This window comes from Martes martes (genome assembly GCF_963455335.1).
Source record: "Martes martes genome assembly, chromosome: 11".
Taxonomy (NCBI): domain Eukaryota; kingdom Metazoa; phylum Chordata; class Mammalia; order Carnivora; family Mustelidae; genus Martes; species Martes martes.
In genome coordinates this window covers 1,213,660-1,231,297 of record NC_137899.1, presented here as the reverse complement: position 1 = coordinate 1,231,297, position 17,638 = coordinate 1,213,660, and the positions used below count along the sequence as shown (strand labels likewise).

General features: G+C 61.4%; 1 protein-coding gene across 2 annotated transcripts; it reads left to right on the top strand.

Moving 5' to 3' along the window:
- Nucleotides 1-1,134: 1,134 nt before the first annotated feature.
- NPC1L1 (NPC1 like intracellular cholesterol transporter 1) lies at nt 1,135-17,638 on the top strand. Of its 2 annotated transcripts, XM_080819036.1 has the most exons (19): nt 1,135-1,286; nt 2,132-3,660; nt 5,352-5,452; nt 5,865-6,037; nt 6,211-6,339; nt 6,545-6,727; nt 7,174-7,288; nt 7,398-7,525; nt 7,920-8,057; nt 8,229-8,318; nt 13,739-13,929; nt 14,110-14,234; nt 14,707-14,833; nt 14,912-14,967; nt 15,705-15,855; nt 16,000-16,231; nt 16,319-16,432; nt 16,510-16,672; nt 17,148-17,638. In XM_080819036.1, exons 1-19 carry the CDS (start codon nt 1,233-1,235, stop codon nt 17,294-17,296), a joined length of 3,948 nt encoding a protein of 1,315 aa, XP_080675162.1. In that variant the 5' UTR covers nt 1,135-1,232; the 3' UTR covers nt 17,297-17,638. The 2 variants fall into 2 exon arrangements, with proteins under 2 accessions (XP_080675162.1, XP_080675163.1); XM_080819037.1 differs by lacking the exons at nt 13,739-13,929; nt 14,110-14,234; nt 14,707-14,833; ... (4 more) ...; nt 16,510-16,672; nt 17,148-17,638 and adding an exon at nt 8,421-8,569.

The window sequence follows — 17,638 nt, the reverse complement described above, 5'->3', positions numbered from 1 at the left end:
TTCCTTCCATTCCCTGGCTCTTCCCCGCTCCCCTGCTGGGGCCATCTGGGTCCCCTGTGATAAACTGTGTGCAGTGACATCCCTGTCTCAAGCTCTGCTTCTGGGGGAAGATCCAGGAGCAGGGACAGAAGCCCTGAGGGGGGCTGGAGGCTCCACATGGGCTAGCCAGGTGCATGGGGACGGGGCCCGGAGGGGACCAGACGGTGGCAGCTGCGCACGGACGGCCCCGGCCCTTGACTCTTCTCCCTACCCGAGGCTGACTCAGAGCTGACTCAGGGTGGGCCTGAGCCCCCCTCGGCTTCTGTCTTCCCGGCACGGCTGGGGTGGCTCCTCTGAGTCAGACCAGGGTCCTTGAGCCTCGGGAGGTTAGAGATAGCAGGCTTCTTCCTGCAGCTGCCTGGGGTGGGCGGCCACACGGAAGGTGCTCCCGCAGGCTCCCTTATCAGCTCAGCCTCCGGCGGGGGCCAAGGTCTGGACCGCTGGTGATAGGGAGGGCCCGAGGGAGGGAGCTGAAAGTGAGTCCTGTGCACCTGCGCTGTTTGCGTGGGGCTCCCGGTGACACTGCCCCTCCAGGGCTGGTGGGGACAGGCCTGGCCTGGCCCGGACGGGACGGAGGGGGGCGGACAGAGGAGGGCCTGGGCTCTCGCGTCTGGGAACTCTGTGTGCCGTCAGGGGAGCTGATCTTCCCCCTCCGCCCAGAGGAGGACATTTGTCACTGGTCACTCCACCCCTAACTGTCCCCTCTGTTATCAGGTTGTTAATATTAATTAACAACTGTTGCTAAGGCTGACAGTGCAAGGGTGTGTCCTGGCCCCAGCTGGCTTGGTCTCAAGAGGGGGCTGGGCAGAGGGGGGGCGCTGAGGCTGGACAGGCCGGGGAGGGGGGCTGTTGAGTGGGGTTCGGATGGCCCGCTCTCGCTTTGGGAAGTGGCCCAGGGGAGACCCCAGCACCTCACTGGGAGGCTTGTGGAGAGACTGGGACAAGGGCAGGAGGGAGGAGAAGTGGATCATTAACTAGCGGGGAGCCGTGGGAGGTGCGGGGCTCAGCCCCATTGGTCCCGGCCAGTCAGGCCAGGCTGTCCCTGACGGGGAGCCCGCCTCACTGTGTACCCCGAGTTTCAGTACATGAGCCACCTTGACAAGTACTGTGGATCTCCAAGAGCCAGCCCTTGGCTGTCCCCGGCTGTCCCCGTGGCCTAGCCCCACTGCCCAGGGACCCCTTCCCGCGCTGGGATGGCCGAGGCTGGCCCGAGGGGCTGGCTGCTGTGGGCACTGCTCCTGCACTTGGTGAGTCCGGGTGCGGGTGGCCACAGCCACTCTGCCACCGCCGCCCCGGGGGACTACTGTGCTGGGGGCTGCGTGGCCACAGCAAGGAGGGCCTGGACGGATGAGGGATCCCAGGCAGCCCTAGGAGGGGTGCGGGTGGGGGTCCTGGGGACCAGGGTGGCGGAGTGCCTCCCATCCGTGGTGCGCGTGGACGTCCCGGCCTGAGGTGGGAGCAGAGGGTCGAGGGAGGCTCCCATCCCGGGGTGCTGTGGGGTGGGCTCGGGGGGATCACCTGGCGAGGATTTAGCATCGGGGGGCCGGGGGAGTTCCGGGGTACTTGCCTCAAGTTTCTCCATCACTCGCACATCTGGAGGATGGGCGAAGGCTTTGGGCCCCAAGAATCTCCAAGAGGGGCCCCGGGCCTCTGGGTATGGGCTGCGGCTCAGGCAGACGGCAGCCACCTTCGAAGCAACCATGCCTCGAGGGCAAGGCCACTTGGTCTCAGCCCCCGACCTGTCAGGGGCCACCGTGTCCCAGCGGGATCACGCGGCAGCCTCGGGGGTCCCCTAGTCCACCCCGTTCTTCCCACCTGTCCCCTCGCCCTCCGCCGTGACGTTGTGAAATGCAGGTCTGTCCGGCCACCTCCCTCTCCAGAGACCCCACCACTGTGGCCTAGCAGGGGTGTCCTCCAGACACTGTGGGAGGGGCCCCACCTCTCCCTGGGTCTCCCAGCAGCGCCCCCGACGCCACGCCTGCCCGTGGGGTCCTTCGGGACCGCTGCTCCGGGTCCTTCAGCCCCCGCTGCCCGCCAGCCTCCCGAGGTGCTGCCCGGCGGGGGGCCCGTGCTGATGTTGCCCTGCCCGCAGGCCCAGGGCGAGCCGCACACGCCCATCCACCAGCCCGGCTACTGCGCTTTCTACGATGAGTGTGGGAGGAACCCGGAGCTGTCCGGGGGCCTGGCCCCGCTGTCCAACGTGTCCTGCCTGTCCAACACGCCCGCCGTGCACGTCACCGGCGACCACCTGACCCTCCTCCGGCGCATCTGCCCCCGCCTCTACGCGGGGCCCAACTCCACGTACGCCTGCTGCTCCTCCAAGCAGCTGGTGGCCCTCGAGGCCAGCCTGGCGGTCACCAAGGCCCTGCTCACCCGCTGCCCCGCCTGCTCCGACAACTTCGTGAACCTGCACTGCCACAACACCTGCAGCCCGAACCAGAGCCTCTTCATCAACGTGACCCGCGTGGCGGGGGGTGGGGGCGGCCGGCCCCCCGCCGTGGTGGCCTACGAGGCTTTCTACCAGCACGACTTCGCGCAGCGGACCTACGACTCGTGCAGCCGGGTGCGCATCCCCGCGGCCGCCACGCTGGCGGTGGGCGCCATGTGCGGCGTGTACGGCTCCGCCCTCTGCACCGCTCAGCGCTGGCTCAACTTCCAGGGGGACACGGGGAACGGCCTGGCTCCCCTGGACATCACCTTCCACCTGCTGGAGCCTGGCCAGGACCCCGGCAGCGGGTTACAGCCTCTGAACGGGGAGGTCCAGCCCTGCAACGTGTCCCAGGGCAACGGCACGGCCGCCTGCTCCTGCCAGGACTGCGCGGCATCCTGCCCCGTCATCGCCCGGCCCCAGGCCCTGGATGCCACCTTCTACCTGGGCCGGATGGCGGGCGGGCTGGTCCTCGTCATCCTCCTCTGCTCTGCGCTCGTCCTGCTCACCGCCGTCCTGGTGGCGACCCGCCTGGCCACGTCCCGCCGCCGGGACAAGACGTCGGACCCCAAGGCAGGCACGAGAATGTCCGACAGACTCAGCCTCTCCACCCACACTGTCCTCAGCCGGTGCTTCCAGGCCTGGGGCACGTGGGTGGCCTCGTGGCCGGTGACCGTCCTCCTCCTGTCCATCGCCGTGGTGGTGGCCTTGTCGGGGGGCCTGGCCTTTCTGCAGCTGACCACGGACCCCGTGGAGCTGTGGTCGGCCCCCAACAGCCAAGCCCGCAGCGAGAAGGCCTTCCACGACCAGCATTTCGGCCCCTTCTTCCGGACCAACCAGGTGATCCTGACGGCCCCCGGGCAGCCCGGCTACCACTACGACTCCCTGCTGCTCGGGCCCAAGAACTTCAGCGGGATCCTGGCCTTGGACCTCCTGCTGGAGCTGCTGGAGCTGCAGGAGAGGCTGCAGCACCTACAGGTGTGGTCACCCACCGAGGAGCGCAACATCTCGCTGCAGGACGTCTGCTTCGCGCCCCTCAACCCGCACAACGCCAGTCTCTCCGACTGCTGCGTCAACAGCCTCCTGCAGTATTTCCAGAACAACCGCTCGAACCTGCTGCTCACGGCCAACCAGACACTCACGGGGCAGACCTCCCAGGTGGACTGGAGGGACCACTTCCTCTACTGCGTCAAGTGAGTCCCCCGCAGCCCGCCCCAGCCGGGGCTGCCGTGCGCGCCAGGGCCTCGTGGCCCCTGGGCTCCCGGGTGGCTCCATGTCTGGGTCTCAGACCTAGACCCAGACCACCCTGTTTCTCCCCACGTCTCCCCCGAGGGCCCTCTCTCTCCGTGGGCTCTCACTGGCTGTTGCAGGTTTGCACGGGGCCATCTGGGCCTCCCGGGTTCCACTCCACTCGGACAGAGCAGTGGCATCCTCGCACGCCCTTGGCTTTGTGTGCTACAGAGTGATGTGACGGCCCCGGAGGCCAGCAGGGTCCCCCTCAAGGTGCCCTTGGCCCAGGCAGGGGCTCAGCTCAGGCTCTGCACGGCTGGGCTGGGTGTCCCCTGGGCAGGAGACGGCCACACAGCCTGGCATTTCTGGGGCTCAGTCCCAGCTGCCTCCTCTCTGCCGCGGGGCAAACCAGGAAGCTAAGGAGGCTTCCAGGCCTTGGGGCTGGGAGCGAAGGCTCCCGGGCCACCCCGGCGTGGAGGGCGGCACATGGGCAGGCAGTGGTCGAGGCCGTCTGAGGCTGCAGTGGACAGGGGTCCCCAGCGTCTGGAGAGACTCAGGTCCCCCGACCTCTCCCACGTGAGAAAGCAGAACAGAAAAGAAAACATCTGTGTTCGTTCTTTGCAAACAATAGTACCGAGCCCATTGCAAGTCCACAGAGGTGGCACAGTGTCTCGCTTGATAGAGAACAGCCGGGCCCTGGTCCGGCGCCCAGGGAGAATGCGCGGCCTCACCCCTGTGCGCCAGACGAGGGAGGGAGGCTGCAGCAGGCTTGGGGTTGGCTTTGCCGCTGCACCAGAGTCATCAGGGGTTCGTCCTCGCTGTCGGTTGCAGGACAGAGCCTGAAGCCATGTTGGTGAACCATCCGTACCCCTCATATCGAGGTCAAATGAGGGGGAACGGCAAACAGCATCTTAGTGGTTATGAGAATAGTTCTGGCCTTGCAGACCCAGGGCCCTGCCCCTCGGGGAAGCCCCTGCTCTGGGCCGCTTCCCAGAGTCTGTGCTTGGCCCTGGCTGGCAGGCTGGGGAGGAAGTTCTGGCCCCGGGTCCAAAGCTCACGCCGGCTTGATTTTGATTTCGGAAGCTCACAACAGCTCTCCGGTGGCTGATGATGCCCATTCCAGAGATGGGAAAATAGGCCCAGGGGTGTCGTGAGCCTCTCCAGGTCCCAGGCAGCCGGCATGCCCAGGACAGCTGGTGACGGACGTACTCACTCACAAAGAACGCTGCATCCCCGTGCCCAGGATGTGTTTGCAGGAAGGCTCAGTAGACACGTGCCCAAGGCCCCGGGCTGCTCACCTGTCCGCAGAAAGAAGGATCTGAACTCGGGCCTGGAGGGCTCCAGGCTGGCGAGGGAGGAGGCTGAGCGGTGCGAGGCCCGCGCGGCTACTTGTGCTGACTCCGGGGGCGAAGTGCTGGTGTCCCCCAGGGGGCTGTGTGTGTGAGGCCCACCCACCTTGTCTGGGTGCAGCCCTTAGCCCAGAGCCTTGGGCGGCTGTGCGGAGAGAGGGTCCACTGTGAGTTGGGTCGCATGAAACCTCACTGGGAGAAACGGTTCTGACCATGGGGTCAGGTGCTGGTGCTGGCGGCCTGGGGCTGGCACCAGGCCTGGTCATAGGCACAGGGCCAGGAAAGGTCCTTCCTTCTGCCCCCAGTGCCCCACTCACCTTCAAGGACGGCACAGCCCTAGCCCTGAGCTGCATGGCTGACTATGGAGGTCCAGTCTTCCCCTTCCTTGCCGTGGGAGGCTACAAAGGTAAGCCAGGTGGCCCCGGGGGAGGCCAGCGAGGGGGCCGTATGGGGCAGGGGCAGTGGTGGGAGGGAATAGTGATGGGCTCTTGCTGCCTGGGGGTGGCCGGTCCTAGCAGGGGCTGGAGGGGACCGCGGACCTGCCACCTCCTTCAGCTCCTCCCGCTCGCTCAGGTCCTCTGGTCTGTGCCTGGGTTCACAGGTCTGGCCCTTGGCTGAGAGAGGGAGGTCGGGTGGAGGGGTTAGACCATGACGTGGACAGGGAGGGGAGCAGGTGTGAGGCTGGAGGGGGGAGGGGAGCAGGCGTGAGGCTGGAGGGGCGAGGGGAGACAGGGATGGGCTGGCGTTGGGGAGAGGAGGCGGGGTGAGGAGGGGGGCAGGGGTGAGGAAGGAGGGTAGCTGAGCATTTCGCACCCCAGGGAAGGACTACTCTGAGGCGGAGGCCCTGATCATGACCTTCTCCCTCAACAACTATGAACCTGGGGACCCCCGGCTGGCCCATGTTAAGCTCTGGGAGGCGGCCTTCTTAGAGGAGATGAAAGCCTTCCAGCGGCAGACAGCTGGCCGGTTCCAGGTCACGTTCATGGCGGAGGTAGGTTTCGGGGTCCCTGGCTCTGTGGGGAGGGGATCCGGGGTGGGGGGGCTCGGGTGGGTTCCTCCCCTCCTGAGCAGCCCTGGGCTCGCCCATCTGGGAGGCCAGGCCCGCAGCCCTGCTGGGGCTCGGGGAGCCCCTGGGTCAGTGGGGCTGGCGGGGTGTGTCCGCAGCGCTCCCTGGAGGACGAGATCAACCGCACCACGGCCCAGGACCTGCCCATCTTTGGGGTCAGCTACATCGTCATCTTCTTGTACATCTCCCTGGCCCTGGGCAGCTACTCTAGCTGGCGCCGAGTGCTGGTGAGACTTTGGGGCGGGTGGGAGGGCAGGGTGGGGTGGCTTGGCTTGTCAGGATATCCAGAACCTTCCCCGCAGGGCTCCCCAAGGGGCGGCGCTTCTTGGAGGTGCGCTGCTCTCGGACAGCCCCCCGGAGCAGGCGCAGAGCTGACCCTTAGAACACCCCGCGACGCGAGGCAGCCCGGAGCTGAGCCTGGTTCCCTTGCAGGTGGACTCCAAGGTGACGCTGGGCCTGGGCGGGGTGGCGGTGGTGCTGGGAGCAGTCACGGCGGCCATGGGCTTCTTCTCCTACTTGGGTGTGCCCTCCTCCCTGGTGATCCTTCAGGTGGTGCCTTTCCTGGTGCTGGCCGTGGGGGCCGACAATATCTTCATCTTCGTTCTGGAGTACCAGGTGAGAGGGCGGGGGGCTCCTGCAGCCCCCGGGGCCGGGCCAGCTCTGCTCGCGCGCGGGCAGACACGGGCCCGTGGACCACAGACGGTTCCGTGTCATCTTCGTGATGTGCGTGTCCCCTGCACTTACTCTCCCTCGGGCCGCCATGCCCTCTGCGGGGTGTCACGTGGCACCACACGGCCTCCTCCGTGGCATGCCACGGATGGACAGTCCGAGCTGATCTGCCTCTCCTGCGGGCGGATGTCGAGGGACCCAAGGGGCGTGCTGGAATGAGCAGGCTCTGGACGTCCCGAAGCGAGCCAAGCGTGTGTCTGGGCCAGACCCCGAGAAGTGGACAGGCAGAGAGCATTGGTGGGCTCTGCTCCCGACGGGCAGAGCACGGGCACAGACAGGCCAGCTCCCGCTCGTGGCCGGCTCTGGACACTGGCCCTGCTGTCCCCATGCAGAGGTTGCCTCGGAGGCCTGAGGAGCGGCGAGAGGCCCACATCGGCCGCGCGCTGGGCAGAGTGGCCCCCAGTATGCTGCTCTGCAGCCTGTCTGAGGCCATCTGCTTCTTTCTCGGTGAGCCTGGGCAGCCAGGGCGGCTGGGGGCACTGGGGGTGGGCAGCCCCCTTCCCTGCGCTCCTCTGAGCAGACACCGTGCCCTGAGACTCACCCCCGCACCCTCCAGGGGCCCTGACCCCCATGCCAGCTGTGAGAACCTTCGCCCTGACCTCCGGCTTTGCGATCGTTCTCGACTTCCTGCTCCAGGTGTCCGCCTTTGTGGCCCTGCTTTCTCTGGACAGCAGGAGGCAGGAGGTAGGGGTGGTGCAGGACCCAGGGACCTGCCCGGGCTCGCCTCTGCAGGGAAGGGGATGGGGGAGCCTCATGCCTTCACAGAGCAGGCTCAGAGAGTGGGGCTGCGTGCAGGGACAGCTGCTATGCTGTGTGGGCGAAGCCCCCAGGGCCCCAGAGAAAAGGTGGTTTAGGGGAATACAGTCAAACCCGCAAAAAGGTCGAGTAAAGAAACGTAAATGAGATGAGGGAGCTAGCGTTTCTGCTTCTGCGACAGTGCAAAGTTTAGAGGTGTTTAATCAAGACAGAAAAACAAACAACATAGCACTCTGGGACGTCCCCCGGGGAGGCACTTCCACGGGAGGGAGGCAGTTCCGGGGCCGCTCTGGGACCATCCCGAGGGTCTGCCTCCCTCCAGGCCTCCCGGTTGGATGTCTGCTGCTGCGTGGGCACCCCGAAGCTGCCCCCGCCTGACCAAAGCGAGGGGCTCCTGCTCCGGTCCTTCCGCAAGTTCTATGTCCCGCTGCTGCTGCACCGGGTGACGCGCGGGGTCGTGGTGAGTGGCGTGGGAGGCGCGGCGGGGGGACGGGAGGGTCTGCTCAGCCTGGCGCCTGGTCCTGCCCGCCCCCGGAGGGGCTGACGGCTTGCCCGGGGGCCCTGGGGCTCAAGCCCGGGGGCGGCTGGGATTCCAGTCCGTCCAGCTCCAGAATATTCCCCCCGCCCCCAGCTGCTGCTGTTCGCCGGCCTGTTTGGCGTGGGGCTCTACTTCATGTGCCACATCAGCGTGGGGCTGGATCAGGAGCTGGCCTTGCCCAAGGTGAGCCTGCTTGGTGGCCTCCCCTGGGGTACAGGAGAGTCAGGGACAGGGCTGGGGGCAGGGGCTTGGCGGGGGGTGCTGACTCAGCGTGTGAACGCGCAGGCCCCGTGGGGAGACGAGCAGGCCGCGGAGGACTGGCCCGTGAGGTGAGCGTCCCACAGAGTGACCGACAGCTCACCGAGGGCCTGCCCGGCCCCGGCCACGCCACCTCCCCAGGCCTGGGCCCCGCAGCAGCCCGCGGGTAGCTCGGCCCCCATCAGACATGGAGGGTCGGGGGCTTTGTGGGAGGCAGGACGTCTGTGGCTAGAGGGGTCGGAGAGCCTCACGGCTGGCGGAGAGGCGTGAGCGGCCCGAGCTCGTGTCGGATCTGAAGGGGACGGCAGTGAGGATGACCCCACCTGCCCGCGGACCCCACTAACCACCCCCACGGGGCCCCCCGCGCTGCTGCCTGCTGTCTCATCTCCGGCCCTGCGGGTTGCACGCCCCCCAGCACCTCCCGGAGCCGGAACCCTACAGCGTGTCCTTCCGTGCACGGCTCCTTCCACTCAGCGTGGCGGCCTCCGGGCTCAGCCACGTGGGAGCGGGTCGGGGGCTCCTTCCTCTTCCAGGCTGGGGATTTCCACGCGCACACTCACACCACATTTTGTTTACCCATCGTGTGTGTGCTACGACACGGGTTCCTTCCATGCTCGAGCAGGTGGGACTGAGGCTGCCGGGAACAGAGCTGTCTCTTCCAGAATGGGCTTCCGTTCTTTTGCATGTGTTCCCGTAGGTGGGACCGCTGGATCGGATGATAATCCTAATTTTAATCTGTCGAGGACCACCACACTGTTTCCCACGCAGCTGTTCTGTTTTACACCCCTGCCGTGGCGCTCCAGGGCGCGAGGTCCCCACGTCCACGCCCACACTTGCTGTTTCTGGCTTTTCCTTTTCTGCGTTGACGGCAGCCGTCCTGACTGGGGTGAAGGGGCATCTCAGTGAGGTTTTGAGCTGCTTCCCCTGATGATCAGTGATGCTGGACACCTTTTCATGCGCTCATTGGCCATTTCTGTGTCTTCTTTGGAGAAATGTCTGTTCAAGTGTTTTGCCCATTTTTGAAACAGCTTCCTTTTTTGTTGTCGTTGTTTTGTTTCTTTGTTGAATTTGCGGAATTCTCTAGATATTCTGGGTAGTAATCCCTTATCAGATACGTGATTTGCAGATGTTTTCTTCATTTATATCTGTTACCTTTCTACTCTATTTGTAGTGTCCTCTGATGAACGAAAGTTTTTAATTGTCGTGGTGCCTGGTTGGCTCAGTTGGAGGAGCCTGTGACTCTTGATCTCAGGGTCGTGAGTTCAGGCCCCATGCTGGGTGTAGCAATGACTTAAAAATAAAACCTTAAAAAAAGTTTTTCATTTTCATAAAGTACAATTTGCCTATTTTTCTGTTTGTTCATTGTGCTTTTGGTGTCATTCAAGCAATAATCACCAAATCCAGTATCTTGAATCTTTTCTCCTGTGTTTCTGCTAAGGGTATTACAAATTCAACTCTTAAGTGTCGGATCCATTTTGAGTTAATTTTTGTACATAGTTATATTTTTTCCTTTTTTTTAAAGTATGCTCCACACCCAGTGTGGAACCCAATATGGGGCTTGAACTCACAACCCCGAGATCAAGACCTGAGCTGAGGTCAAGAGTCAGATGCTCAACTGACCAAGCCACCCAGGTACCCCATAGTTGTGTATAATTTTTTATTGTGATTACTTTTTTAATGTAAAAAAATTATCATACCTGTGTCACAAACATTTCCTTATATAATTGTTTTTCTTATAGATTGCATAGTCACTTCATTATCTGACTAGGATGAGGCACACAGAAGTTTTATGTTAGTAAAAGCTAATCACAGAAGAAAATGTCCATATATAAATGAGATAACACATTAGAAAGAGTATAAATCTTTGTATAAAATTTGTAAAGAGATAGATATTTTGATAATTGTTTAATAGCATATAACCAAAATTACATGTAATTATATACATATATATAACATGTATATATTATTATTTTTTTAAATTTAAGCTCAATTTGGTTAACATGCAGTGTATTACTAGTTTCAGAGGTAGAGGTGAGTGATTCATCAGTCACATATGACACCCAGTGGTCATTACATCACGTGCCCTCCTTAAGGCCCATCATCGTTACCACTTCCCCCCACCCACCTCCTCTCCAGCAACCCCCAGTCCGTTTCCTAGAGTTGAGTCTCTTACGGTTTGCCTCCTTCTCTGATCTCATCCCATTTTATTCTTCCCTCCCTTCCCCTGTGATCCTCTGTTTTGTATCTTATGATCCATGAGTCAGATCATATGGTATTTGTCTTTCTCTGACTGACTTATTTCATTTAGCACAGTACCTTCTAGTTCCATCCATGTCATTGCAAGTGGTAGGATTTCATTCTTTTTGATGGCTGAGTAATATTCCACTGTGTGTTTAGGCCACATCTTCTTTATCCCTTCATCTGTCGATGGACATTTGGCCCCTTTACAGTTTGGCACTTGTGGACGTGGCTGCTACAGTTGTGTATATTTTTGAAGGTCCAACTTCATTCTTTTGAGTGTGGATGCCCTCTTGTCCCAACATCAGCTGCTGAAGAGACTCCTTTTCCCCACTGAATGGCTTTCACTCCTTTGTCAAATTCCATGTCACCATATATTCCAAGGTTTGTGTCTGGGCTCGCTCTTCCATTCGGTTGGTCTGTGTGTCTGTCTTCGTGCCAGCACCTCACCGATTTGATTACTGTATTTTTGTGGCAAGTTTTGAAATCAGGAGATGTGAGCACTCCAACATTGTTTTTAAAGATTTATTTATTGAGGGAGAGCGAGTGAGCATGGGAAGGGACAGAGGGAGAGAGAATCCCATGCAGACTGCCCATGCAGTCTGAGTGTGGAGCCTAATGAGGGCCGGATCCCACGACCTGGGCCCAAATCAAGAGTCGGGCTCCCAACTGACTGAGCCACCCAGGTGCCCCGAGTCCTCCAACTTTGTTCTTCTTTTAAAGATTGTCTGGGCTATTTGGAGTCCCTTGTGAATTTTAGGTTGGATTTTTCTGTTTCTGCAAGAAAGGTCATTGGGTTCTAGACCGACTGCACTGAATGCAGAGACTCTCTAGCAGCCTGAACCATAGTCAGTTTTCCAGCCCACGGATGCAGATGTCTTCCCACTGGTGTGTCCTTTAGTTCCTTTCAGCGATGCTGTGTGGCTGTCGGCGTGCAGCCGTTCACCCCTTGTGTGACCATTAATTCCTAAGTACTTTATTCTTTTCATGCTATTATAATTAGGCTTTCCCTAGTTCCGTTTGGGCTAGTCAGTGCTCGTGTAGAGAGAGGCGACTAATTTTTTTTGGGCGTCCATCTTGTAACTTGCAACCTTGCTGGATTTATTTACGAGTTTTAAGGGGTTTGGAGTGGGATTTTAGAGTTTCATGTACATAAGATCATATGATCTGGGGCACCTGGGTGGCTCAGTGGGTTAAAGCCTCTGCCTTCGGCTCAGGTCATGATCCCAGGGTCCTGGGATCGAGCCCCACATCGGGCTCTCTGCTCGGCGGGAAGCCTGCTTCCCCCTCTGTCTCTCTGCCTGCCTCTCTGCCTACTTGTGATCTCTGTCAAATTAACAAATAAAATCTTTTAAAAAATCATATAATCTATGACAAGGATTTTTCATGTAGTCCTCGTACTTTCCAGCTCTGAAATTCCTTTCTGGGTTCTATTTTATGTTTTCTGTTAGTTAAGTGCTCCCGTTTGCTCACACTTGCTTTTCCTGGCTTTGTCCGGCTGCTCTCTGAGCATCCCTAAGACAGGAGTTTGAAGTGTCTGTCTGATGTATCTGCCATCTGGTCTTTCTCGAGATCACCTGTTGATTAGTGCTGTTTCCTAGGTACAGGCCATACTTCCCTGATTGTTTGTGTGTCTGTGACGGTTGTTGAGAAATGGACAGTTGGGTCTTACCATATGCTAACTCTAAAGATCAGATTCTCTCCATTCCCTGGGGGTTTGCTTTAAAAAAATGTGATCGTTGCCGGTGTCTCTGTCCTGGAGATTAGCCTGAGCTGTAAAATTAAAGTCTTATCAGGTCTTTTCTGAGCCCAAGCCTTGCACGGGTAATGTGTGGTAACTTCACTTGTATTTGTGATTGCCTTTGAATGTCCCATTCCTTATACGTCTGGCTGCCGAAAGGGGGAAAAGGGAAAACATGAAGAGGCAACTTAATAAACCCGTCACTAGTCACTTAGACACCTCGGCAGTTGCGCCAGCTCGAGAAGGGGAGCTGACAACAGCAGCCTGACTCTGCGCCACTGAGGTCAGAGCAGCGGCCGGTGGTCAGAATGCAAATCCATGATCTTTGAGGGCCGGGGTCCTCATGTCCCACACTGGACCCCGCAAGCTGTGTGCAAAGTGCCTGCACATGGCCGAGTGGCTACTACCATGCTGAGAGCTGGAGGCCACTGGCATGGACCACGATTCAGCTTCCGGGCCTCCTCCAGGGAGCTGCGAGCCCTCAGCAGACGCCAGAGCTCCAAACTCTATCAGACAGGTGCTGCCCGCGCAGGGCTGCCTAGGTCAGGGGACAGATGCCTGGTGCCTTCTATGTCATCTTCTCTGACACCACTCAGGGGAAGGGAATAGATCAGGCAGCTGCCTGACAGACGGCCTCGCAGGTGTGCACACAGACGTTCACAGGTGCATACGCGTGTGGGCTATGGTCACAGAGCAGCTCATTAGACTGTAGCTGTAGTAGAAAGGAGATAATGGGAAGGGGCGGCAGGACCTGAGTGTGGGTGTGTCAGAGGGTGCTCACCCGCGCTTCTGTGCTTACACCTACATGGGTGTGCTCTGTGTGTGTCCCTGTGATCACGCAGGGATGTGACTACCTTTGAGTGTGTACTCTGTGGGTACAGTTCCGACCGAACCCCTCTGCGATGTGACTGCAAGTGTACTTCTGTGGGCGCGGGTGTCTGCGGGCGCGGGTCTGTGTGGGTGCGGGTGTCTGTGCGGGCACCTCTCACACATGTCTGTTAGGATGTACCTCTTGCATGTCTTCTGTGAGTGTGTGCCTCTGTGAGTGTGTATCTCATGAGTGTGTGTGTATGTGTGTCTGTGAGTGTGTATGTACCTCTATATGTGCTTCCATGTGTATGCGCTTCCGTGGGTGTGCGCCTCTGTGAGTGTGCATGTGCCTCCGTGAGTGTGCAGGTGCCTCCGTGAGTGTGCAGGTGCCTCCGTGGGTGTGCGCCTCCGTGAGTGTGCAGGTGCCTCCGTGGGTGTGCGCCTCCGTGAGTGTGCATGTGCCTCTGTGAGTGTGCATGTGCCTCCGTAAGTGTGTGCTTCTGTGAGCCCCTGTGGGTGAGTCAGGCCCCAGCCCTGGGACTGTCTTCTGTTCCAGGACTCATACCTGCTGGACTACTTCTTCAGCCTGAACCGCTACTTTGAGGTGGGGGCCCCAGTCTACTTTGTCACCACGGGGGGCTACAACTTCTCCAGCGAGGCGGGTATGAACGCCATTTGCTCCAGCGCAGGATGTGACAGCTACTCCTTAACCCAGAAGATACAATATGCCACCGAGTTCCCCGAGGAGTGAGTGCCGCGGCCGAGCCCTGTCTGTGCTCCCCGCCCCGCTTCCGGACTCCTTGACCCCACACAGTTGTCCTCCCGCTGCCCCGTGCCTGCGGGGGTGGGGGGCGCTGCAGGAAGGACTCACTGCCCGCCCGCCGGGTCCTGCCCCCCCCCCTCAGCGTCCTCTCCCCTGGCCGTCAGGTCGTACCTGGCCATCCCCGCCTCCTCCTGGGTGGATGACTTCATCGACTGGCTGACCCCGTCCTCCTGCTGCCGCCTCTACATCTACGGCCCTAATAAAGGCGAATTCTGCCCCTCGACCGTCAGTGAGTACGGGGTCTCTGGGGGCGCCCAGCCTTCCAGCACTTGGGAAGCTGTGGCAAGGGAAGGAGCATGGCTAGGCCCTCTTCGCCCCTCCCACGCTCTTGCAGGGTCAGTCAGGGTGGGGGTACAGGCTTGGGGCACGTGCGGGGGTGAGCGCACCCCAAGCTGCGGTCACGCGGGTGGGAGGGAGAGCCGCACCTAGCATGCGGCCTTGGCCTCAGAGGAGCCACATCTGTCGGCGGAGAGGGGAGGCCGCGGGGGGTTGTTTCTTGGCCCCCCTGCTTGGCTCTCCCACCTGCTAGACTTGCAGGCGGCTTCCGTGACCGAGAGGGGAGCCCCTCCTCCACCAGAGCACACCTGTTACACGCGTGTTGTGTGTTTCGGTGGCGGCAATGCCCGGGGACCTGCATGGGAATGGGGGGCCGCCCGGCCCGGGTTGGGGGGCTGCTGCCCAGAGCCCCCCCGTCTTTGCAGACTCCCTGGCCTGCTTGAAGAACTGCATGAGCCTGACGCTCGGCCCTGTGCGGCCCTCGGAGGAGCAGTTCCAGAAGTACCTTCCCTGGTTCCTGAGCGACCCTCCGAACATCAAATGTCCCAAAGGGTAAGCCTGGGGTGGGGAGCACAGCCGGCCCTCGAGAGTGGCCAGGTCCCTGATGAAGCCCTTGCTCTGGCCTTGCAGGGGACTGGCTGCGTATAACACCTCCGTGCATTTGGGACACGACGGCCAGATTTTAGGTAAGCCTGGTCTCACCTGGTGGGGACGGCCAGAAGCAGCGGCCCTGGGGGGTCACCACAAGCCCCTGGGAAGAGCCTCTCGATCTGGGATCGTCTCCCCTTCTTCCTTCCTGGGGAGCCTTCCACTGGCCCTGTCCTCAGAGGCCGTGGCACCCGGCTCCCTGTTCTCTGACTTCACCCCTGTGTGCCCTGTTCCCTTCTCCCCTCCCCCAAATCCTCAGTCATCGGGACATTCTGGGACTCCTCCCGCGCTGGAGGGGGGGTCAGCCACACCCCTCACTCGCACGCACAAACCACCGCAGATGTGGGCAGCGGGCTAAACGGAAGACCATTGCACCGCCTGCCCTCACCCTGTCAGCAGAACGGCTCCCGCCTTTCTGTCTCCCCTTCTGGATCTTCCCTCTGGGAGGATGCCGGCTGGAAAAGTAGATGACTTAGTCCGAAAAACCCAAGGCATGTTTTGCAGCCCTAGAGCACAGCATGTGGGTTTATCTGGGAGGTGTCTTTAGGGTGCGCTGGGCAGAGGCACGATGGACCTGGGGCTCCCCCCGGGGTAGGACCGACCGCAGGGCTACGGTTGGAAACCCGCAGCCTGGGCCCCTTGCTCACAATGGAAGAATGTTCCACCGTGGTGGCCTCCGAACCCTGATTGCGGCCGGATGTGCCCCGGGGTCTGAGGGGCCTGCGGCGGGCTCTGACCTTGCCCTTCCTCTGCCCCCTGTCCCCTTCCGGCGCAGCCTCGCGGTTCATGGCCTACCACAAGCCACTGCGGAACTCGCAGGATTACACGGAGGCTCTGAGGGCGTCGCGCGCGCTGGCGGCCAACATCACCGCCTACCTGCGGCAGGTGCCCGGCACCGACCCGGCCTTCGAGGTCTTCCCTTACACGTGAGGCCCGGCGGGGAGGGGGAGGGGAGCAGGGGCGGCTGGGGGGGGCGCGGGGGCGGCGAGGGGAAGGGGGCGGCGAGGGGTGGGCGCGGCCCGTGCGGGAAGCCACGCGCCCCAGCGGTGACAGCGCTCCGCTGCCCGCAGGATCACCAACGTGTTCTACGAGCAGTACCTGAACGTGGTCCCCGAGGGCCTCTTCATGCTCGCCATCTGCCTGCTGCCCACCTTCATCGTCTGCTGCCTGCTGCTGGGCATGGACCTGCGCTCGGGCCTCCTCAACCTGTTCTCCATCGTCATGATCCTCGTGGACACCGTGGGCTTCATGGCCCTGTGGGGCATCAGCTACAACGCTGTGTCCCTTATCAACCTGGTCACGGTAACCCGACCTCGCCCGACACTCCGCTGCCTTCCGGAAACCCCGCGCCCTGGCCCTCGCTCGCCTAACGCCCCTCTCTGCCCCTAGGCGGTGGGCATCTCCGTGGAGTTCGTGTCCCACATCACCCGCGCCTTTGCGGTCAGCACCCGGCCCACCCGGCTGGAGAGGGCCAAAGAAGCCACCGTCTTCATGGGCAGCGCTGTGAGTGGGCCCACTGCCTCCCATTCCCCCCTCCGCCCCGCCGCCTGCTTGGCCTCACGCCTGCCTGTGACCCCCAGGTGTTCGCTGGCGTGGCCATGACCAACCTGCCCGGCATCCTCGTGCTGGGCCTGGCGAAGGCGCAGCTCATCCAGATCTTCTTCTTCCGCCTCAACCTCCTCATCACCGTGCTGGGCCTGCTGCACGGCCTGGTCTTGCTGCCAGTGGTCCTCAGCTACGTGGGTGAGCGCCCAGGCGCCTGCGGGCCGCCCCTGCAGTCCCAGCCCGGCAGGGCCCCGCCCACCCAGCGGCCCCGCCCCCGCCCCTGCAGTCCCAGCCCGGCAGGGCCCCGCCCGCCCATCGGCCCCGCCCCCGCCCTTACAGTCCCTTCCCTGCAGGGCCCCGCCCACCCAGCAGCCCCGCCCCCCGCACCGAACGGGGCCTCCCGCACCCCCGCACTCAGCACTCCCAGCCCAGCAGGGCCCCTCCCACGCAGTCGACCCCACCGATCCTATCGCCCTATGTCGCAGAGCACATCCCCGCCTACCTGTGCACCCCTGTCTCCTTTCTTCCTGGAACTCCCGTGGCTGTACCCCGCAAGGCCTGCTTGCTAAGAGAAGCTGTTCCTCCTCCCGTGGACCGACTCAGGGCAGCGAGGAGCCTCCCGCTCGGCACACGGCCCCCCTGACCGTGGTCCTCTGTGGCTGCTCCCCTGCAGGGCCTGACGTCAACGCAGCTCTGGTGCTGGAGCAGAAGCAGATGGAAGAGGCCACCAGGGTCAGGAAGGCCTCCTGCCCGAGCCACCCAGGCCCGACATCCACGGCCAGAAGCACCCATGTCAACTACGGCTTCGAACATTCCTCCTAGAGTGGCCTTCACAGCTCTCTGCCCCGCAGTGAACACTAGTTCTGATGACCCCGGGGCCATGCGGGTTCCCTGATAGGGGTCCCCGACAGGTCCTCCCACTCAGGTCTGGGAGAGGCTGTCCCCACGGGGTCGCCTGTAGTGGGACCTCCTCTGGCCATCAGGTTGGACTGGTAAGGACATGATTACGCTGAAGGCGGCATGTGGCAGCGCGGGTGTGACCTGTTCCTGTCTCTGGAACTTGGCGTGTGTCTTCTTCGTGCAAGTTTTGAAACTTTAATTCCATGTATCTATATGTAAACAATATATAGTATTATCTCAGGTTTAAAAATGTTTCGTAAATGG

What these genes read in the sequence shown, in the direction of transcription:
- NPC1L1 (XM_080819036.1), top strand. Translation starts at nt 1,233, where the DNA reads ATGGCCGAGGCTGGCCCGAGGGGCTGGCTGCTGTGGGCACTGCTCCTG. An exon ending in TCTTCGTTCTGGAGTACCAG is followed by an intron (nt 6,728 to 7,173) that starts GTGAGAGGGCGG and finishes GTCCCCATGCAG; the next exon opens with AGGTTGCCTCGGAGGCCTGA. An exon ending in CCGTCTTCATGGGCAGCGCT is followed by an intron (nt 16,433 to 16,509) that starts GTGAGTGGGCCC and finishes TGTGACCCCCAG; the next exon opens with GTGTTCGCTGGCGTGGCCAT.